Genomic DNA, 22,232 nt, shown 5'->3' on the forward strand with positions numbered 1-22,232 from the left:
GAGCAGGGAAACATCCAAAACCTGCAGGACTCCAGCCCTCGAGAACCAAGTTCGGATACCACTGCTTTACATGGTAAAAACAAATAACGTATTGTAACCTATTTTGCCTATGACTAGCATACAAACCAGGCAGATTTGTCAATTGACATTTCACCACATTTTGAAGTCAATATAATAGTCACAAATCAAATCACAATGATCCAAAGTCCAATGCTTTTCAATGAGCGGAGATCTTCCTTCTTTCCTACAACACGCTATTATCACATGACGTGCAATTGGCTTAACTAGAACAACCCGTAAATATGAGGGCAATGTGCGCCGACACAAGAGAGGATAATTTAAACATGACAAGAAGAAGGCTGCAGACTGCCTAAAAATGGATTGGTCATTCGGGAAACTCCTGAAAATTTCAGTGGCAATTTCAGTTTCTCTTCTGCATAGAAGATATTATTGTCAAAAAAAATTTGGGGTGTTGACTTCCCCTTTAACTTTCTCAGAAATCCTCAATGGCCACTCAGTCCCTTATTTTATCTGAGTATGCTTTTCATGTTAAGAAAAAACAATAACTACACTTGAACTATTTTCAAATTGTGTACATAAAGTACTTACAATATTTGCACGAAATTCATGAAACTGCTTCATTGTTAAATGCACTTTAATTCTGCATCATTAATTTCTTTGAGTATCATGGAATTGCTAATATACTTCCTGAAATTTGAATTTAAATTCCAATAAATTCAAATTCAAATTCAAGAATTTAATTAGAATTTATGCGTCATTTTCAATTAAAATCTTAATTTTACCCTGCCATGGCAATTTGGGGAATTGAAATACAGTAGCTCCAAAAAGTGCTTAATGAATGTAACAGTTTGAAGTTGGAATGGTTTAAATCGGGCAAAAAATGTGTAACTGTATGAAATGTGAGGATATGGGGAATGTGGAAAATAGTGATCAGGATATCCTGGATTTTGTTACTAATGTTAATAATAATAATAATCTGTAGTTTAAAAAACTATATTTTGTTCTGATTTGCGTGCATTATCCAAAATGCACGCTCCCGCGCGGCACTGCTGCGCGTCCCCGCCACCCCGCGTCGCCATTTTGATTCGAAAAAATATGACTGAGTTTTTCCTGCTTTGCATGCTAAACTTAGCTCCGCGTTTGAACTGCGTCCGAATCAAACGCGCTCCGTCCGAAAGAACAGATATCGGGGTCATCGGTACCCGACAAGCCGCCCGTGGCCCGGCAACTGCTTCTTGGGGTGGATTTTAAAGCCACGTTTTGGACTTAACGTCGCGGGCTAACTTGAAGCTAACAGGCAGCCTCCTGCCTTCCTGTTTGAACTGTCGCAGGCTGTTCTTCAAAACAAATCGCTAGACGACTACGAAGCTAATGCAGTTAGGCTAACGTGGCTAATTTGTTAGCTGGGGGTGGGGGGGAAGCTAATGACTAAGGGATCGGGCTGGGGGAAGGAAAAAAGATCCTGTAACGTTCTAACGCAGACAAGAAAGAAGAAGCAGCACGCGTAGGATATTCAAAGGTAAGTTTCTCGGGGGCGGATATAACGTGATTACTGTAGTCCGCTCGGCCACAAAGTTGAACCTAAAGTTGTGTATGTATGTATGTGTGTGTGCGGGGGAGGGCTGCTAGCACCTCTTAATATTATCCGTAGCGGCTAATTAGCTTCCGTGCTAACCACAACGTAAAAGGAGGAACTAAAGCTGGCTAACTTGCGCCAGTAAGTTGCTACTCAAAAGCTAACGTTAGCACACACATCCAACCGACTAACTTAGCCGAATTGTGGTCTGTTGGGTGACCCCTTAAGGGCAGTGATCGCAATCTCGGCGCCATTGTAAATCTGGTGCCAGTTCAGTAAAAGCCGTGTTATTTTTGTTGTTGCTGTATTTCGCCTTCAATTCGCGTAAATGTAAGCTGTTTTATCGAGCGGTTATTTAGTAAGAGAGAGGCCGTTTGGAGTCGGTGGAGGCCAGCGACTGCCGAGCCATGTGGTGTTACCGATAAAGGCTCGTGAATTTCAGTAACTTCGGTCCCATTTCACGTCGTTTATACGTGGAAATTATAAGGCGCGTGTACAGTAAAATATACAAATCCAGAGACCCATAGCGTCCCTTATGCCACCGTTAGGGTTCAAGTAAACAGAAATTCGACCCCCCTCGGTTGTCAGTAGCCTTTGAGGCCGAGCTATCCTTTTTGGACATTAAGCATGCTTTTCCCAACAATATTATGGACAAATTTCCATGTATGAAGTGTTAAAATGCTCTCATCCCTCATTTTAGCGTGATTAATAATGTAGTTGTTTTAGTATTTACACATTACTTTAATTATACCCCAGTAGAACTATATCGTAAGCCTAATAACGTAATAATAACATAATAATATCGAAAAAACAAAACAAAAAAACAGGAAAAAAAACATAAATCCATCAAGCAGGAATACTGTAGTACTTTTACCTCAATTTAAAGTGGCTCTATGGAAGAAATAGAATTTCGAATCGCTACTGCCACGTGTGGCCGAAAATTCAAACTGCACACTCCCTTCTTCACATACACGCTGCACACATCTCGTACAAGCACAATTTTATTGACAATTCCAAACTTGCGTCACAAGTCAAAATGGCAGTCGACTTGGTGAAAGGAAGCGCTCTGCTCATGGAAAAGCATTGGATTGTTGTAATTAGATTTTTGAGGATTATTTTTATTTCAAAATATTGATGGTTCGTATGCTCGTCACGGGCAAAAACAATGCACAGTTTTACATTGTGTAAAGGAAGCATTTGCATTGCGGAAATATCAGAAATGCCTGGATATTCGGAATTGACATATTCATGTTCATTAACCCGCCCACCACCTCGCACGGAATGAAAAAAATCTCCCAATTTTTCGCAACACAAAGTTAACAATAAGGCACAGAGGCTGGAATTATCAAAACCAATTTTGTTTACAGTAGTAAGAAAAGTTTTATATGGCCGTGAATGCTCTCGGCATAGTAGCGTTCACATTTCGCTAGCATGGTGTAGCTACAATACACTAGGGCTGTAATGCTATCCAAACATCACGATACGACATTATCACAATACGATAATTATCACGATATTGTGGGGAGGTTGGTGATACAAAAAAGGCCACAAATGAGCTTATACTAAAAAAAAAACACACACAATATTGTGCTTTTGTACATTACAGCAATATCGACAACCTACAATCTCTAATAAGACTTAATATTGAGGCACTTGCTTGCTAATGCACGCACACATTGAGTTCTTCCACATTTCAGAAGTATATTACGCTCCCCTTCATCTGACCAATAGCGTGGAATTTAAACATAAAAGGGCCAAAACATGCCATATGAAAATCAAACTGCACAAAAAAACTAGCCACCAGAGGGTGCTAGAAGTGCACAAATGGAAATCAACCTGACTTTTATTTTAACAGTTGTGCTGCTTTTAATATCGTCACATGACGACGACGATATATACTGTGGCAGTTTTAATATCACGATATTGCCGTTATCGTTACATCCCTACAATAGACTATAATAGACAAGTTAACAGAAATCCGACCCCCATTCAGTTGCCAGTGCCATTTGTAGCTAAGCTTAAATAATTTTTTTTCAGCCACATTATTTATCGTCTCGTTTGTTTTCGGACTCGCATAACTCACCTTTCCCCACACCACTATTGACAAATATGTATCTATGCATTGTGCTCACAGAAGGATTTTTATATAGTCCACCAGAGTATAACTATAGATAACAATAGTACAAGAAGACACTATAAATCAACATTCAAATTTGCCAAAAGTAATTCTATTTCCCTACAGTCAATAACAGAAATTTAATTACTACATCAGAAACTCAGGAATTGAGCATAATCACAGTTAATATTTGTATGAAAAACACTTGTAGGCCATAAAAGTTTGCCAACAGTAAGTGTGGCAGCAATTGAGGGTGCCTTCTTCCGACGTATTTCTATGCCAACCGTGTAAGCTAGTCAATTGCGCTCTGTTCTTAACAATGACATTTTTTTGAAGCTTGGACGGTTGTAAATGCAAAAGACCTCTCATAATGTTTTCACAGGGTCAAGCCATGACAGTCATTAATTAATCAACCTGACATGCTTTGTTTTATGTAACATTTTATTTATACTTAGTTACTTGAATAACTATAATGAGAGTTTAAAGTTGCAATATGGAACCTTTTCCCCCAAAATGACTGAAATGCCTTCTAATTAGTAGATTAACACATTAGCTGTTAACAATGGGTACTCCTGCAGGCCTCTGGCCAATAGTTTTCAGACTGGATTCGGGTTAGAAATTCCCGCGCCCATGTGACGTAATGTGCGTGGTGTGAATGTGAAGAACGGTATGTGCAGTTTCATTTTTCGTCAGCAGGTGCCAGTCGCGATTCAAAATGGAATATTCTAGTTCAGTAGCTTTAAGGTAAAAAGTAAACATCTATGACTTAACAGTTTTGCAAAAGAATAATAGAGCCAGGCGGATCAGAAAATAAACATGTACTTAAAGGAAAAAAGTGGCTATTTACAAGACTAAAGTCATAATTTTACATAAGTAAAGTTTTGTTCTGAGCATAAATGCGCACGTTAAAATAAGGGATGGCTGATGCAAATCTTAAGAGGGAAGGCGACTGATGTTCTCACACTTGTGTTTATATTTGCGTGGGAATTTTGCCAATTGGCTTAGGCAGGCAATTCTGGATATTCACTCACACAATTCTCGTAACATTGCACCAGTCACCTTTTTGTATAGTACGATGTCATCAAAACTCAAAACTTTACTCTCACAACTTTTGGGGCTGTGTTTTTGTAGTATTGACATTCTACCAGGGGAAGAAGTCAGTACAATTCTTTATCCCTGGATTTTTTTTCATTTTGTGCAAGTCCACTTGCTTGTATATGCACAACAATGCGCGCATTTACCATTGTTCCTCTTTTTCTCATCGGTCCTGTTTGCATTGCCGATTGTTGTCGCTGCGGTCGCCTCCTGCAGGTTCTATTTTGGATGTAAAAGTCAAGCTTCTGCCGTCCCAGCTCGCCGTCCACGGAGAGCACTCGCAAGGTTATTATTGCACTTGTGTACTTTGTAAATGTAAGCCAGATGGACGGTGCTGCTGTTGCATGTGCAGGGGAGGGGCAAATAAGGGCAAGAAAAAGAAGGGCAAGCATTTAGTCCCCTCCATAAGTTCACAATCACCTTCTGCAATCAACTGCTAAATCGTGCGCCGTTCCCAGAGCTATTGTGCTTTGGCTCTGCTTTTGAGTTGGGTTAAGTCTGTTTGCCTCCATGGTAACCTCTCGAGGAAAACAAATGTGAATGTGCACGCGTTGCACCAGCGCAACTCTTAAAAGTTGTATACAGTAATCATAGAGGCCTGTGTCATGCGCTGTTGTGTTTTATTCCAGCCGTTTAAACGCGTCTGTCGATTGCGAGATGTTTGACTGAGAGCAGTCGCCTTGCTTCAGAGTCATAAGCAGAGTATGATATACACCAACAGCAGCAGGCTTCATTTGTCTGCAAAACCTCTTTCACACAAAGCCGTAAAGTAATCCACCGTTGCGTTTTACACAGAGCCAAGCCAAGTTAATTAAACAAAATTACATCCGCGATGACATCATGTGGTACAAAATAATTGTTAAGCTATTGTTTACAGGCAGGCTAAAAGACTGAGTGTCACACTTATGTCCTGCCTTTCTGGCTAGCACACAAGTGCCGGTCTGCCTCCGTCACGGCTCGGATAGTACCTCAGAAGGCAGGAAATTGCCCACTTGACATTATCCGCCAGTCAGGACTGACATTCCTAACCTGCTGAATAAAAGTATGGCACCTTTGAACAGGTGGATATTGGTTAACCTCAAACGTGGCCACATACAGACTGTCTTCTGCATTGACATTGTTGTTGTTTTTATTATTATGCCCCCCCCCATTAATTCCTACTAAATAAAGAGTTATGGATATTTGGCTGTTGGGTGAAATTTCACAATGAACCTAAAATATACAGATCCTTTTCAGGTAAACATAATTTGACCTAATCATTTAAAATGCACTTATTCAGTGTGTTTGCACAACTTGTTCTTCTCTAACAGGTGTTTCCATCCAAAAATGGGCTATTACGTTTAAACAGTCCTAATAATCATTCATTCGCCTTTGCTTTTCATTTAGCAGGGTGTTCTCAGAGAGAAGTGGCCACTTGTGGCGGCCGTGGCTCAGGGTGTAGAGACGGTCGCTCAGTAACCACAAGGCCGGCTGTTCGATCCCCGCTCTCTCCAAGTCATGTGTCGTTGTGTCCTTGGGCAAGGCACTTGGCACTTCACACACATTGCCTCCAGTGCTACTCACACTGGTGTATGCAAGGTGCGAATGTTTGCTGGTGGGCGGAGGGGTCGTAGGGGCACACTGGCAGCCACGCTTCCGTCAGCCTGCCCCTGGGCCGCTGTGGCTGCTTAAGTAGCTTACCGCCACCACAGTGTGAATGTGTGAGTGCGTGAATAATGTATCCATTCAATGCATTATTATTATTATTATTATTATTACTGATCTTAATGTCACAGAAATAAGTACTGAAACAGTGAACTGTTGGATGTGCATTTAGATGTTCACAGAAGGTCAAAAACACGGGACGGACCAATTTATTCGAATCCCAATGACTACTCAGCTTAACTGTGAAACTATTCAATGATGTCCTAATTTCCTTCCTAAATTCAAAACATTCACATCAAAGCAAATTATGACCCAATGGTACAGTTTCACCCATGTACAATGTCTTCTTTTGTTTGATTTCCCCCGCGCAGGTTATGGTGAGCCTCCCAGCATCCCATCTCCTAAAGAGGCCTGCGTTTTAAAAGGAGACCCATGCTGATAAATGCCAGGCCTCGCCACATTTTCAGTTGTCTGCACGAACACCGATGCCTGCCTGCCCGCGGGGGAGGTCTGATTAAAGATATCCACATTTCATTCACTGGTATGTACCTCTGTAGCCCCTTCGTAACGGCCTCACGTGGCAGATAGAGAATGGTTTTTACAGATGGGTGATAAAGTCTGAGTACTGTATAAAGTATGTAAAGGTTCACTTGGTTTGTTAGTTTTTGGACCTCTGGTGGTGTACTTGATACTTGTACCTTTCTTTTTCCAGGGCTGTGTTGCCCACCCCGGCAGCCATCATGTTTTGGAAGTTCGACCTGCACACCACCTCCCACATCGACCAGCTGCTGGACCGGGACGACGTGACGCTGCGCGAGCTGATGGAGGAGGATGACGTGCTGCAGGAGTGCAAGGCCCAAAACCGCCGCCTGCTGCTCTTTCTCTCCCAGGACCACTGCATGCAGGAGCTGGTTGGCCTCATCACCACAGAGCCACCTGCAGACATGGAAGAGAGGAGCCGCTTTAAGTGAGTAACACGGTTTGCTAATGTAGAAGACGAGGGATGGAAATACAGAGGATGTGTAGTCTTTACTATATCAGCATGAAATATAAATATACTGCCAGATTTAGCCGTATCTATGACTTTTCTTGCAGTGTAATGATTCATTATGGTGCCACTTGATGCATTGACACCACTAGCCGGGTTTACGTGGAGACTTTTTTTCGTCTTTCTGGTTCAAATCATTCCCAATGAAGAGCCTGCGGTCACCTGTTACATGTGACGTAATCCATTCCGATCTGCCGTTTATGTGCTCCACTCCTTTTAATCAGATCAGCAGTTAGATCCATAGGACACGCGGAGATCGATCACATGATTTACATATAAAAGTTGCTCATTGGCCACTGACCAATTTTGTAAATGAGTTTTCGGTTCACAGCCAAGTTGTAAGTGCAAGCAGGGCATATCACCAAGGAAGCCAACAAATACTAATTAAAATTGCAAAAAAAAAAAAAAATTCAACTACCGTAATTTCATGACCATAAGGCGCACCTGCTTATTATAAGGCGCAGTCACAGTTACGGGTGCTATTTCTGTGTTTAACACACACATAAGGCACACCGCACCATTGTTCGCAGGCTCGGTTAAACATACGCTAGCTCAAAACATTTTTTTTTTAAACTGTGTCGCGACCAGATATACCGCATGTAACAGTAGTTCGCCGTTACTCACTTGTGGATCATGAGGTTAAAGGAGACACAACTAGCTGGACTGCCCCCCAGCCAAGTAGATTTCAAATCTGTGGGAAACACTGCGATCCATTGACAAATTGTGGCGTAACTCGCACCGTGGTGCCTCCCAGGCTTGGTAAAGCTGTGTTCGCCAGCCTCCTGGAATGACAACAAGCTCCGCGTTCATTTGCCGAACTTTATTTTTCACAGCGGCTGAAAGATGTACACGCATTTGAGTCACAGAGATAAGGAAGGACGGTGTTGCATGGGAAAAAACAATCTGGTGTCTTTAGTATGTGGTGTGATTTGTTAAGCTTCACCGTGTAGACTTGTTCTACTTCGAAGTGACTTTTGCGATGTCTGTTGCTGTGCACATTACAATAAAGCATTTTAAAAAAAGAAAGGAAAAAAAAGGAAACGATACAGAGGGAGAGGAGGAGGTCAGAGGGAGAGGAGGGGCTGGAGAACTCGCCACCAAGTTGACTTTTCCGTGCTCTCATGTCTGTCCTCAGTCAGGTCTGCCTTTCTTGTATATGAGCAATGTGTTGCGCGAAGTCCTCCCACACAATCAGTCAGATTTAGGACCTTAGTCCACACACAAGGCGCACCTCACTATTAGGCGCACCGTCAATTTTCGAGAAAATTAAAGACTTTAAAGTGCACCTTATAGTCGTGAAATAGCCTATGACAATTACTAAGTGTTGCCTCTAAATATTCTGTTCTTCCCCTAAAGGCTTCCTAACATCGCGTGCGAGCTCCTGACTTCAGATGTGTCTATCATAAACGATAAGCTGGGCGGAGAAGAATCTCTGCTGGAGATGCTGTACCACTTCCTGGAGCAGGACCCGCCCCTCAACCCGCTGCTCGCCAGCTTCTTCAGCAAAACCATCGGCAATCTCATTGCCAGGAAAACCGAAGAGGTAGAACTGCACTTGCTTCATACTTGGGAATGGCACAAATGCTCACATTTTGGCTTTTGTCGGTCAATCCTCCGCCCTCAGGTGATCACCTTTCTCAAGAAGAAGGAAGGCTTCATTGGTCTGGTGCTGAAACACATAGATGCATCTGCTATGATGGACTTGCTGCTTCGCCTCATCAGTTGTGTGGAACCTGCCCCGTTGAGACAAGAGGTCCTTCATGTAAGCGCTTCAGAATTACGTGCTGTAAAAAAACAACAACCCATAATTGATTGCTTGCAATAATTAATGAACTATAATCTGCAACATATAGTGGGGGAAGCACTCTATCCTTAAATACCCAACACATTCTTATGTTCCTTAAGTGGCTGAATGAAGAGAAGCTCGTTCAAAGACTCATCGAGCTTATACATACTGGTAAAGATGAGGAGGTAAGTCGTGCCTAATCGAGCCTAATTTGATGGTACCTTGCATATATTTTCTGAATGCCTGGTTTCCTTCCCGATTGTCAGAGACAATCAAACGCGTCCCAAACACTTTGTGACATAATTCGCCTTAGCCGAGACCAGGCCAATCAAATGCAGGAGAACATGGAGGCTGACCCACTATTGGCTGTGCTGGAGTCGTAAGTCACTCGTATTCTAAATTAATTAAATAATTATTGTTTCTTCGGTAAACAAAATGTCTTCTTTCAGACAAGAAACTGTAGCGGGACTCCTCAAGAACATGTTTGAGGGCGAGAGGAACGAGGCTTCTATCGTTAACGGAACTCAAGTGCTACTTACCTTACTGGAGACCAGGAGGTCTGGGTGAGTGTGTATCTATTTCCCTCTGTATGAGATTTTTCTAATATAAAAATTAAAGTTAAGTAGAGTTTGGGAAAGACTGAATTGAAAATGGGTAAACTCTGGTGGCAAAATAGGGTTAAAATTTACATTTTACAATCTATTTAAAAGGGTTCCCAAGTGTCTTAGTAAAATGTCTCTGATAATCTTACATCAAAAATACATGATGACCTTCCTTGTCTCCTCTTCACCCCAGGTTGGAAGGGCTGATGGATCTGTATTCTCAGGGTTATGAAAGGTCTTACACTGTCAACAGCAGTATTTTAAATGCCATCGAGTCCCATTTAAAGGATTTCCAGCAGCTTCTTCTGGATCCCCCAAAGGTAACAATACAGTTGGTGACAATTTAATGTGCAATCAGCCCTGTGTATTCGGATATGCTCCCAATCAACCAACAATACGATGTAGACCTCCCCCCACAATACATGCGATAGACACCACCCACACCGTTTAACCACATTAAAACTTGTTTTTAAAAAAAAAAAGAGAGAGAATGAAAATGACTAAGTATCGAATACCAAAAATTCACAAGTGCCTCATCTCACTTCAACGTAGGTCCTTGGCACGAAGATGGCACAAAATAGCAATAAAGCAATACTTTTGTCAAAATGAAGCTCTTCAACTCACTTCAACATAGTTCCTTGTTGCCGCAGGATGGCACCAAATCAAAGTATTACTCTAGCATGAGCACCAAAACGATTTTAGCGATGAACAGAGAATTGATTTTCATGATTTAAAAACTTTGCGAATCCTGACTTGCAAATTGCCAGGTTGACTGCATTCCTAAGCTCCGGTTCGCACCGTTCTCCCCCAAAAATTAAGGTATGCTTTCTTCCAATGGTTTACTCCCAGTTAAGGTTTACTGTAAAACTGACACATAAAACAAAAGGAAAATAAACAGTGGTATGTTTCAGCACAGTGTGGTACTTCACAGAAGACACGACTCTAGTACGAGACTTGTCTGTATACTGTAACAAGTCATAAACCCACAATATAGCAGCGGCACCAGCAATGAACTGTTATACAACAGTGCTTTGGTGTGTATTTAAACTCCATCACATGGTCTACCAATTGTTGTAACATACACACCAATAAGTAGAGGACAATATAACAAACTAAACAAAGCTTGCATTCATGGATTTTAAATACTTTGGCAATCACTTGGGCAGCATGTTCAATTTCGTCCGCAGCATCCATGAAAGGACTTTAATCTATGATCCTCTTCCCTCTGCAGAAAGGTGCAATACTGACCACCGTTGGCGTTCTAGATCAGCCACTGGGGAACGCCCGCCTTCACGTGGCCCGACTGGTGGCTGCCCTCCTGCAGACCACTTCTCCCAGTATCTGCCAGGAGCTCTGCGACCTTGGCACCATGAACCTCTTACTGGTAGGCCGGACCACAATTCAGACACAAGCTTTGCACGATACTAAGTTGTCTTTGTCCCGCTGCGCAGGATCTGTTCTTCAAATACTCGTGGAATAACTTTTTGCACTTCCAAGTGGAGCTCTGCGTGGCGGCCATCCTGAACCACCCTTCTTCAGAGGAGCGGGCTAATCCAGGCCTCCAGAACCACAACGGGCAGCAGGTGGCTCCGGCCGCCGAAACTCATGTCGAGGTGGTTGAGTCGGACGGGACCAGTGACGCACAGACCTCCCTCCACAATACACTTGTGGCACATGTAAGTACAGCTAGATGGCATCACTGTGTTGTTGGTAGGGGTGGGCGATAATCATCGTCATTGATATTATCGGCAACTTGGCTTTCACGATGTCCAATTTGACATTATCAAGTTTTAATACTATCTCTAAATAGGGAAATAAATGGCTCAATTGATTGGCTGAAAAGTAGGAGGAAGTGATAAAAGTTCTCATTTGGCGAATCAGCGTGCATAGACGGAAGAGGAGGAAGTGATACATCTTCATTCTTCAAATCAGCGGGCAGCATTCAGTCATGTGACTCGGTGGCGCCCGCTGTGAGGAAGACGGGAGGGGAGAAGTGTTTAAAAGTGACAACATGGAATCAAAGTCTCGCATTAGTGACTAATAAACTTGGCAAGCCTTTAGTCCACGTCCCTAGCCTGGAAATTATTTGGGGTTGACCAGACCAATATAACATTGTAACGTGTGCCGAAAAACGCTCGCCGTGAAATGCACTTCTGTTCCAACACGGACCATATGGAGGATTACGTGACTTTGAGACTCCACAAGTACGACTACCGCTAAAGACAAGAGAAGTAAAGCAGCCGAACACAATCAGAAAAAGCTTCATTGCATTGAGCTAACACACTGTAATTGACAAAGCAAGTAAACAATAATAATAATGCATTGGATTCATTTAGCGCTTTTCTATCTAATCAGATACTCAAAGATGCTCCACAGTGGTTGCATTATTCGTGCGCTCACACATTCAATCTGTGGTGGCGGTAAGCTACCTTAGTAGCCACAGCTGCCCTGGGGCAGACTGACGGAAGCGTGGCTGCCAGTGTGCGCCTACGACCCCTCCGACCACCAGCAAACATTCGCACCTTCCATACACCAGTGAGAGTAGCACTAGAGGCAATGTGTGTGAAGTGCCTTGCCCAAGGACACGACGACACGTGACTTGGGGAGAGCGGGGGATCGAACAGCCGGCCTTCTGGTTACTGAACGGCCGCCACAACTGGTTATTGCCTAAACATTGGCAATGCCTCACAAACGGCGCCGTTATGCAAGCGAGTAAAAGTTGACTGGATGTTCCAATCCATATTGGTTTAATATTCAGTTTTTACATGCTTGTGCTCTGCATCATAGCTACATTTGCGACTATATCACGTGTATTATGTGCAGGACAACTTAAGAAATTGCCTGTCAAAAGACCGCTGTTGCATTTGTTGTCATTACAATATATGCAGGATACTGGCTCTTTCTTACTATTTTTTTATTTATATATATATATATATATATATATATATATATATATATATATATATATATATATATATATATATATATATATATATATATATATATTCATTCATTCCATCACCGTCACCGTCAAATCAACATATAGAAGAAAATATAGATCCCCATTCTGACTGCTGTGGTGAACAGCTTTTGTCGCTGGTCTATCACTTTCTGCCACCCAAAAATACACGTGCGCTCATTGTTTACATGTTATATTTCACCTTCATTCTTTTGTGCAGCTTTTCCAGAAGTGTCGATTGGTACAAAAGATACTTGATGCCTGGGAGGAGAATGATAAAATACAGTGAGTGCGTTTTTACTGTGCAACAATCTGTTCAGCCGGTTAATTTATTAAACCGCCACAGTTGAAAAAATGAGGCTGTTGCTTCCACAGGGCCGAGGGTGGCACCAGGAGAGGCAACATGGGTCACCTGACCAGAATTTCCAACATGGTGGTCCAGAACCTGGAAAAGGGACCAGTACAGGCCCAGATCGCAGACCTCATCAAAGGTAAACAAGGAATGTTGACGTTTCAGCCACTTTTTATACGGAACATTTTAAACAAGAATTCAGTCATTTTTAGCTAAGTTTGTTATGATACAGAGCTGCCAGAGGACTGCAGAGGTCGCTGGGAGAGCTTTGTGGACGAGACGCTGAGAGAAACAAACAGAAGGAACACGGTAGAGCTGGTAAGAAGTCATTTTATGGTGCTGTTTTTTTTCTGTGCTTTCCTAAGGCACATTGCTGGAGAGAGACGATAACTACAATTTACACGAATGCTTGGTGATTGTAAACTGACGGAGCAGGTACTCGATAGTATGTACCTAAGCATAAACAAAGGAATTCAAACTTGAGGCTCACTGAACACTACGTAAGCCTTGCGGGCTAATACAATGTCATAATACCTTGAATATGCAATGGTACATAACCAAGCGGGCTTTGTTGTTTGTAAGATTCCCTGGTTCTATGTACTTAAGTGTAACATGATTTTGTGACCTGCTGCAAAATTCAGTAAGTTCATTACAGTTAGTGTAATTAGAATTGTGAAGGCTTATGCTTATTTGAAATTTATTTCAAATATATTTTGGAGAACTTGAATGTAATTGAAAAAAAAACCCATTGTATCATTGTCTTTGTGAGTTCATAAATTATTAATATGGAATGTCTATCCTAATGTCTCTATCTTTCTATCAATTCTTATTGGTAGGATGTACCACAGGAAATTGGGAACTTGTTTTTTGTTATTCTAATAAAAAAATAATTCAAATTGCAATACTGTACATTTTTCTTAAAATGCTTAGATTATTTTTTAAATAATGCACATTTTTCCATGTAGCCCTGATAAATTATCTATTCCCAAGGACTCTCATAAAAGCATTTGCTAATTCTTCAACTGCACTTTGATTTCAGTTTTTAAAAATCAAAGTCTAAAATGTTAAGTTGCTGAACGCAGAAAATTGAATTTTGAATCGCTACTACCACCTGTGGCAGAAAAATAAAACTGCACACACCCCTCTTCATATACACCATGCACACACGACTTTGCATCTGCGGGCATATGGCGGGATATTCAGGAGTACCCATTGTGAACAGCTATTCTGCTAATTGGAAGATGTTGTTGATGATGTCAAATAAAAAGGCTATTGTAAAGATATTTTTGGGCAAAAGAGCAGCTTTAATATTTTATTAATTTTAAATATACACATAATTTTTAAAAACTGTTTTTTTTTTTTTACAACTGTACAAGGCAACGACAAAATTAACTGTTATTAGGTAGATTTTGTTGTTAGCAATAGTTTAGTGCATAAAGCTTTTTTTTGTGTGCTCTGTGTTGTACAGGTGAGTACGCACAACATGCACTCGTCCAGTGAGGATGACGACATGGAGAGCCCCTTCCCCAATGACCTGTCCCTCCAACAGGTAGGGTTACACACACTCCAACACCGAAACGCGGTAGCAAATAGACGAGAATAAACGCAGTGGCGTCACCCTAAAAGGTGTCCCCCTGAACTTCCCAGGCTTTCTCTGACTATCAGATCCAGCAGATGACAGCCAACTTTGTGGATCAGTTTGGGTTCAATGATGAAGAGTTCAGTGAACACGATGAAAATATTAAGTGAGTTGGAACAATAATTTTGGATATTGTGTTAACTGTCATTGTATTGTAACACTATTTTTTTTCTGTTTTTCTTCTCAGCGCCACGTTTGACAGAATTGCAGAAATAAACTTCAATTTAGATTCTGATGATAACAGTGTAAGTATTCTACAAGTGTCTAAGTAGGGTTCTAAAAGGGTTGAAAGTTCCTGGTAAATTTCCATGTGAAGCATTTGGGAATGGGGATTCGGATAGTCAGGATTATGCTCAAATATATTTCCCCAGCTACAGTATAATTGTATAGTACGTTTCCTATTCAGAGACAACCTTTGCTTCTTTTTTTTTTCATGGCACGCAAACATGCAAATGGCTCTGTTTATTGTTGTGTTGACTTGTAACACAGGCCAATGCAGCTGCTTTCGAGGCCTGTTGTAAAGAGAGGATACATCAGTTTGATGATGGTGATGAGGAAGAGGACATTTGGGAGGAAAAGGAGATCAACTATGCAACACAAGCTAAATCCAGAAGAAGGTAAAAAAAATTCTTGACAAAAAATTGCAGTCCCACAAGTTCCATTTTAAGCTCACCGTGGTGCCCCATTCCCAGGTTTGCCCCCATAACCTCAGAAGGAAGCTCCCGGAGCAGCTTGGAAAATGGCGGACAGGAGCAAGACTGCGGCTCGGAATCCGACGAGGAGGAAGACTTTGAGCAGAACACATCAGACATAGGTGAGGCGGAAGGATCAAGGTATAAGATAACACATTTGGTTAATCAAACATAATTAACATAATTCCAAAACATTTGAGCGCTTACACCTGTAGCTTTATTATTATTATAAACATTTCATATAATAAAAAAAAAATCAACAAACTTCACACAGAAATCCAATAAAACAAACAATATAATGTGTGAATAATAGACTTCTCACACATTATTTTTAGTTTGAATTATTGTATATTGTTTGTTTTATTTTATATCCGTGTGTGAAGTTTAATTTAAAAAAAAATATATAAATTTGTGCGCCCCATGCTGAGAAAAAGTTTTCATCTTTTGTGTAGTCACGTGAGACCACTGACATTTTTTGCCCTAGACGGTCACGGAGCGTGTTGGCTTATATCACTGTAAAAATTGGTTTCAATACTGAAGTGTGCCCAGCACAACAGTGGAACATCTGGGGGTACATTTACCTTCGAGTTCCACACAGGTGCGCCGCCGTTGCAATAACCTCGGGGAATGAATGAATGAATGAAAAATGTATTTGGTTAATTGGCAAATAAAAAATTCTACATGGTCAAAAAACTAATTCCATACAAAAGGTGTAGGCAGAAGCAAATACTTTTCACTTCTGTGCCTACCCCTCTAACACTACAAAATCGAAAAAATAATGAATAATTCAATAATTGTACATTTTATATAACACCAAATCAAGACAAGTTACCACAAGGCTTTCCACGGCAAGGTCTATTCTTGCACGTACACGGAATCGAGTGGTGATTAGTCGTCTTCCATCTTAACTTAAGAGAGGATTAGCGCTTTCTCAAATACGTCCCATACAGTCGTGTTCAAGGTGGTCAAAGTTGTTTTGTTTTCCCCATCCTGTCTATAGGTCCAGGCTGGACCGCAAATTTCAGGGACTCTGATGGGATCACGGCATCCCAGACTCCATCAGGTTGGGATGCGCTTCCCGCGGGCGGTAGAAACGAGAGCCAAGAAACGGGCTGGGCCAATTTCACTGCGTTTCAGCCATTCTCGAGGTATGCCTGGTCAATGCGCATCTCTTGAACTTGGAAATTTAGAGATGGTCGATATTGACCAAAAAAATCACATTTCCGATTTATAATCAATCATCTAAATTGTTGTTTCCTCCCCTCCAGCACAGAGACGGAGCCCAGGTGCAGCTCCCCCGTGGATGCTGGAGGCAGTGATGCAGATAAACAAGCCAAACAAAACCACGAGAAGGGCGGTGAGTTCAGCTGGCACTAGCAGTCTATCATTTCATTTCGCACAACTCATTTCCGTTTCCCGCGTGTGAGTAGACGCTGTCGCCTCGCCCTGCGTGGGGCCTTCGGGGGACGTGATGACGACGACGACTCCCGCCGCCTTGGACGGAAACTCGCCTGGCGCGTCCGACGGCGAGGAAATCGCCGCTGCCCCAACAGCAACCATCGTCTCAAAACCAGCCGCCGCACCAGACAGCAAGACAGCCGACCTCTCAAGGTTTCAAAGTCCCCTTCTGTATGAAGAGCTTTTTGTGTGTGTAACCAACTATAATTGAACCAAAAAGTACCACATTGAGGTAAATATAGGCTGAACTCCGAGTGCAAATTACTGGGCGCTTCTCTACAGCTTTGAGCTTAAATACAACTTTGTATGTTGACGGAGGACTTTTCCACCAGTACTGATATTTCGACCAGTGCCTCAAAGGCAAAAAATGGTTAATAAGGGGTGCGCGGTGAATGAACTCTGACGCTGAAACTCGGTTGTGCGTGTGTGCAGCCAGGAGAGTCCCGTGTCCCTGGAGAAGCTCTCACTGTCAGATCCTCCTGAAGCCTCGGAACAGCAGCAACCTCCCGAGGAATCGCTTGTAACCACACAGACTGACAGGAAGTAAGTTCTCACCCTGCCGATGTCAAGTTTGCACTCCAGTAATAGGGGTGTCAAAACTACGGCCTCTCTAAAATCCGAAGCTAGTTGCCTTATCACCTTAAACAGAAATCTTTGTTGTAACAGTTTTTGAAAGTTTTTTTTCACCCTAAAATGTTACTCGAGTAAATGTAGTCTTACACACTACACACCTCTGGTTCGTGTGCTGTTCAGGCTAATATTTCAGCTAATTCAATTGATGAGCCTCATGTTAAGGTGGTTTGAATGAATAATTTAATTACTCATGTTTCATAAATGACAAAAGTCATTTATGAAACATGGAATCATGATTGTGTACATGCTTGTATTGCTGCGTTGTGCTTTAAGTGCCATCAATACCCAATTGCAGACCACTTTAGGGGGTAGTGTCAATTTTTTGTGGATTACCAACTATTCGCGGCAAATAACGGGGGCTCACTGCAAAAACTAGGCCCTGACTCATGGATTTTATGTGCTGTTGTCAATTCCATTATTTGTCCGAATATAATTCTGATAACTGATTAATTGGCAGCTTAATTAATAAAAATGTATAACAAATAAAATAACTTCTTATTGGTCCTTCTGGCATGTTGCAGCCCGTGTTCAAATTTTCTCCATCCTACAGCCTCTGACAAAATGAATGTGTGGCCTGTAAGCAACTATATATGTACAAAAAGCTATTTTATATTCCACCAGTAAATGGCAGCAGACCCTTGACCGTGCTCTCCATCTGTTCGGAAATAAGTTCAGAGCGCGCTCTGCCTCTCATAACAAACCACTCTTCGAATCGTGTTTGGCATGAAGAGTGAATTTTTGAATGCACCTTTCGCTGCATGACCCTTGTTTGACCCTTTCCAGCCCATTTCTAAAATAGATGACATGAAGGGCTGTGGTTTCCAGGACAAGTGGAAATTGGCTTCTTCTTCTTTTTTTTTTTTTATATATAAATTGAAATACAAAACAACGATCTGCCTATTTTGCCAAGAGAACTGTGGTGGTGTTTAAGGAATTTGATTTCAAGAGGCACTACCAGATGAAACAAACGACAGCAAAGTGACCGCAACGAATGGTGTGAAAAATTCAAGCCGAATGGTCTCCATCACATTTTCATCTTCCGCACATTTTTACCTCACCAAATCTGGTCCTCTGCAAAACGTTTGGACACGCCTGCTCGATGCTTCCAACAATAAAGAATGAATTAATAAATATTTATAAATGAATTACAGGCAGAACATTTGACTGTATTCGAACACTGGCACTGCATGGTGTAAGATTCAGGTTTTTTTTGTTTGTTAAATCCGATCTTTGTATGCACTCGTTCACATTGCAAAAACAAATGCAACTTGTAATGTGAACGGAACGCGACATGCATCAACACGAAGCACAAGATTGAGTGACGTGCACCAATTATTTTTTTTTTAATTCACGTGGCACAGTGTTTATGGAAGTAAATCTGGTCTTGTGTATAGTGGCTCATTTCAGAATGACAGGAAGAATTGGAGGTCAACTTATTTTTTTAATTAAGTCATTATGAATCCCCCCACATGGCTCCCAGCCTGCTAAACACTTAGACTTAATAAATGTAACTTTAAAAAACGCAAAATTAAGAATAAACACTGAGCTGCTGAATGTAGGCTGCGCTCATAAATTAATGGTCGATTTTATTTTAAAATAATTTAAAAATATAAAAATAAAGCAAATATCAGCCAATTAATCGACCGGGCCCAAATTTATAGTGTATATTTCTAATCATAAGACTTGATAGCTTCCCATTTATACAGTCATTTGAATCGTGCGAGAACTAGCGAAACCACATTCTGGTGCACTTGTTAGGTTACCAGCAACCCGAGGCTGGTAGGAGGAGTCTCATCTTGTTTCTAAACTGCTTCCCTGTGCACCCCAGAGAGGAGACACCAGTGCCCCAAGAAGTGGCCGTTAACGGGCCGGTGTGAGCGCAGACGGGAGCGACGGGGATCCCAACAGCAAACTTGTAAGCCTCCTCCCAGAGTGACTCCTTTCAAAATAAACCTCAGTGCAACTCCAGTGTTTTTACTGAATCACTCTGCCAAGCTATTGGACCTGGACACTGCCAATCGACACCAGTAACGAGGCGGTGGAACATGTACAAAAAAAAGAAAAATTATATATATATATATCTATAAATATAAATATATATATATATAAAACAGAAAAAGGAGGACAAAAACAGAACAGCGTGTAGATCTTCAAAGCGAGCGCCCATCCCCCCTCCTCATGTTGCACATGAATACGTGCGGTTTTAATGTAGCAGCAATGTTTTAAGGGGGTAACGACAACATCATAATTTTTTTTTAATGTCCGCAACGATTTCTCTCTTACTGGTTGAACCCGACAGTTAGGCTTTTACATTGTCGCACCATGTCGGGGATAGCACAGGCTACTTTTTTTTCTGTCCTTTTTTGTTTTGTTTTTGTTTTTAATGCGCCTCAATAACAATAAGCCTGTATTTTCTTTTTTTTTTGTTTTGTTTTGTTTTTGACAAAGCACTTGTTCAGCAATTTTCTGACTGTTCTAGCACAATATCAGTGTTTTCACCTTCAGCTCTTGTAGATTTCTTTCCACTCAATTGCATCTCATTTTCGCTCTCTTCCAGGATTTGTGGTTTCTATTTGGATTTGTTTTCTTTCTGGTTGCCGTTAAAAGAACCTTCTTCACGGGATGTCTGAATGTGTCAGAGGATGAGGATGAGGAGGGTCAATGAACAGAGCTGTAATAGTATTACTGTCTTTAGCTCATGTGCAATAACGTCAATTAGTCATTTTTAATTTAAATTCAACCTATTTTAGGAGATGAAATCAAGTTAGCAGTCGTTTGGTGTAGTTTTGCTTCAAAGGAATTCTTTTTAGTTTTATTTTATTTAGTGCATGTGTAAGCGACCTTGCGAGTGAGCTCAGACCTTCTGATTGTATTGATGTTAACCTCCTCCCTCTTTTTTTTTTTTTTTTCAATCAACCAAATGTTAGCTACCTAATACACAATTGCTAATCTATATTTACAGGTCATTTTACAAGCAATCTTATGCCTTGTCTACACGTAGCCGGGCTTTTTTTTTTTTTTTAACCAAATATGCATCCACCCTAAAATCGCCTTAAGTGCGTTTTTAAGCACATTTACAAGCATGCCAAGCGTCTAGACGGCAGTAGTTAGCCAAATACTGTCCAATTATATGGAACGTCCATCTATAGCCATCACTTCCAGAGTCATTCCTTTATACTTTCTACCACAACGTCACTGGCATCGAAACAAACCTTGTTGACCTTGTCCAACATGGAGTCGTGTGATGTTGCTGTTTGAGGTATGTATATGATAAAGGTGTGTAGAGTGATGACCCAAATACAGAGATATCTGCAAATTCCCACTTTGGCCGGAGTTTGTGGAAAAAATAAAAAATAAAATCTCTGGATGTGTGGATGACGGGACAAACCGCAGAAAAATATCTCCCGTTTGTAAACTAGCCAGCTATGTGTAGACAAGGATTCTTTCTCTCCTCTAAGCACACAGGTTATGAGTGGCATCTGGAAGGTGTTGATGTTGTTTTCCCCTCTTGCTCCCGTTTAATGTTAATTTTATTTGATCTCGAGCTGCAGGATTGAGGAAAAAACGAGGGCAGGTGCTGGGTTCAAGCAGAGCTCCGGCCGGGCCTCTTGGTGTACTTACTTTAAAAAATAAAAATAAAAAAAATCACTTGACAGTGATCAGGTTCTATGATTCATTGTTCAAACAAATTAAAAGTGTCTGGTTGACCACGTTAATACCAAAGCGATGACCGTGTCTGTTTTGTTATTGGGGCAGTTTGGGGTTCACTCGGTTGCTTAAAATTGATTGGCAGAAGGAAAGTGGCCATAAGTGTCAAAGTTCATCCTTGGGAATGAAAACATGTATACAGTACTGTATTTTGTGAAGAGAAACGCATAAAATAAAATACTTTATTCTCACATGCAATGCAGCAGCTAAGTAGAATTGGAGTCCATATAAAATGATTTTATTTGCACTTTGATGTTTGTTGAGATTGTAAGGGAAATCGGTCCAACTATTCAATAATGGTTAACTAATAAATTAGTAATCAATTGACTCATTAATTGAGAGACTCACACTTAATATTTAAATTAATTCAAAGTCATATCTACGGCGCACCACATCTATTTTTTGATAATTTTATCAGGGTAAGAGAAGAGAACCTCGTCGAATCAGTCAAACGAAGGTTGTACGTTTTTTACAATTTTGTGAGTTCTTTGTTCAATTTAGAGCAGGGGTGGCCAAGTTCGGTCCTCGAGAGCAATAATCCAGCCTGTTTTCCATGTCTCCCTCCAGCTCGTTAGCAAGCTTCGCAGAAGCCTGAAAATCCTGATCATGAATCAGGTGTGTTAGTGGAGAGAAACATGGATAACAGGCTAGAGAGCGGCTCTTGCGGACTGAACTTGGCCACCCCTGGCTTAGAGGTTAATATAAATTGATAAAACACATTCAGTACACAATCAGGTTTTGATTTTGTGCACGTTTATTTTCGAATCTATTTGGAAACATCTACTTAAAAGATGCTACGCTAAGGCAAACTTAATAAAGCTGACCAAATAATATTTTGACACCAATGCAACAGCCTTGACGGATTTTACTTTGAAGTCTGCCAGCATGTTGGCATGAACGCCA

The 22,232-nt window shown here is 41.2% G+C and overlaps 1 protein-coding gene across 3 annotated transcripts; it reads left to right on the forward strand.

The window, feature by feature from the left end:
• Positions 1-1,075: 1,075 nt before the first annotated feature.
• ppp6r2a (protein phosphatase 6, regulatory subunit 2a) lies at positions 1,076-21,348 on the forward strand. 3 transcript variants are annotated; one of them, XM_077544075.1, is made up of 24 exons: positions 1,076-1,540; positions 6,824-6,993; positions 7,165-7,419; positions 8,857-9,043; positions 9,125-9,262; positions 9,406-9,471; positions 9,553-9,665; positions 9,736-9,849; positions 10,082-10,208; positions 11,120-11,272; positions 11,340-11,564; positions 13,068-13,132; positions 13,223-13,338; positions 13,432-13,517; positions 14,668-14,748; positions 14,847-14,944; positions 15,026-15,083; positions 15,328-15,455; positions 15,531-15,652; positions 16,531-16,678; positions 16,799-16,887; positions 16,961-17,141; positions 17,421-17,531; positions 19,450-21,348. In XM_077544075.1, the coding sequence occupies exons 3-24, from the start codon at positions 7,193-7,195 to the stop codon at positions 19,496-19,498; spliced, it is 2,682 nt and encodes an 893-aa protein (XP_077400201.1). In that variant the 5' UTR covers positions 1,076-1,540; positions 6,824-6,993; positions 7,165-7,192; the 3' UTR covers positions 19,499-21,348. The 3 variants fall into 3 exon arrangements, with proteins under 3 accessions (XP_077400201.1, XP_077400204.1, XP_077400203.1); XM_077544078.1 differs by having other exon boundaries at positions 14,865-14,944; XM_077544077.1 differs by lacking the exon at positions 1,076-1,540 and adding an exon at positions 5,035-5,093.
• The last annotated feature ends 884 nt before the right edge of the window (positions 21,349-22,232 follow it).

Source organism: Vanacampus margaritifer, chromosome 15 (genome assembly GCF_051991255.1).
Source record: "Vanacampus margaritifer isolate UIUO_Vmar chromosome 15, RoL_Vmar_1.0, whole genome shotgun sequence".
In the NCBI taxonomy this organism is placed as follows: Eukaryota; Metazoa; Chordata; class Actinopteri; order Syngnathiformes; family Syngnathidae; genus Vanacampus; species Vanacampus margaritifer.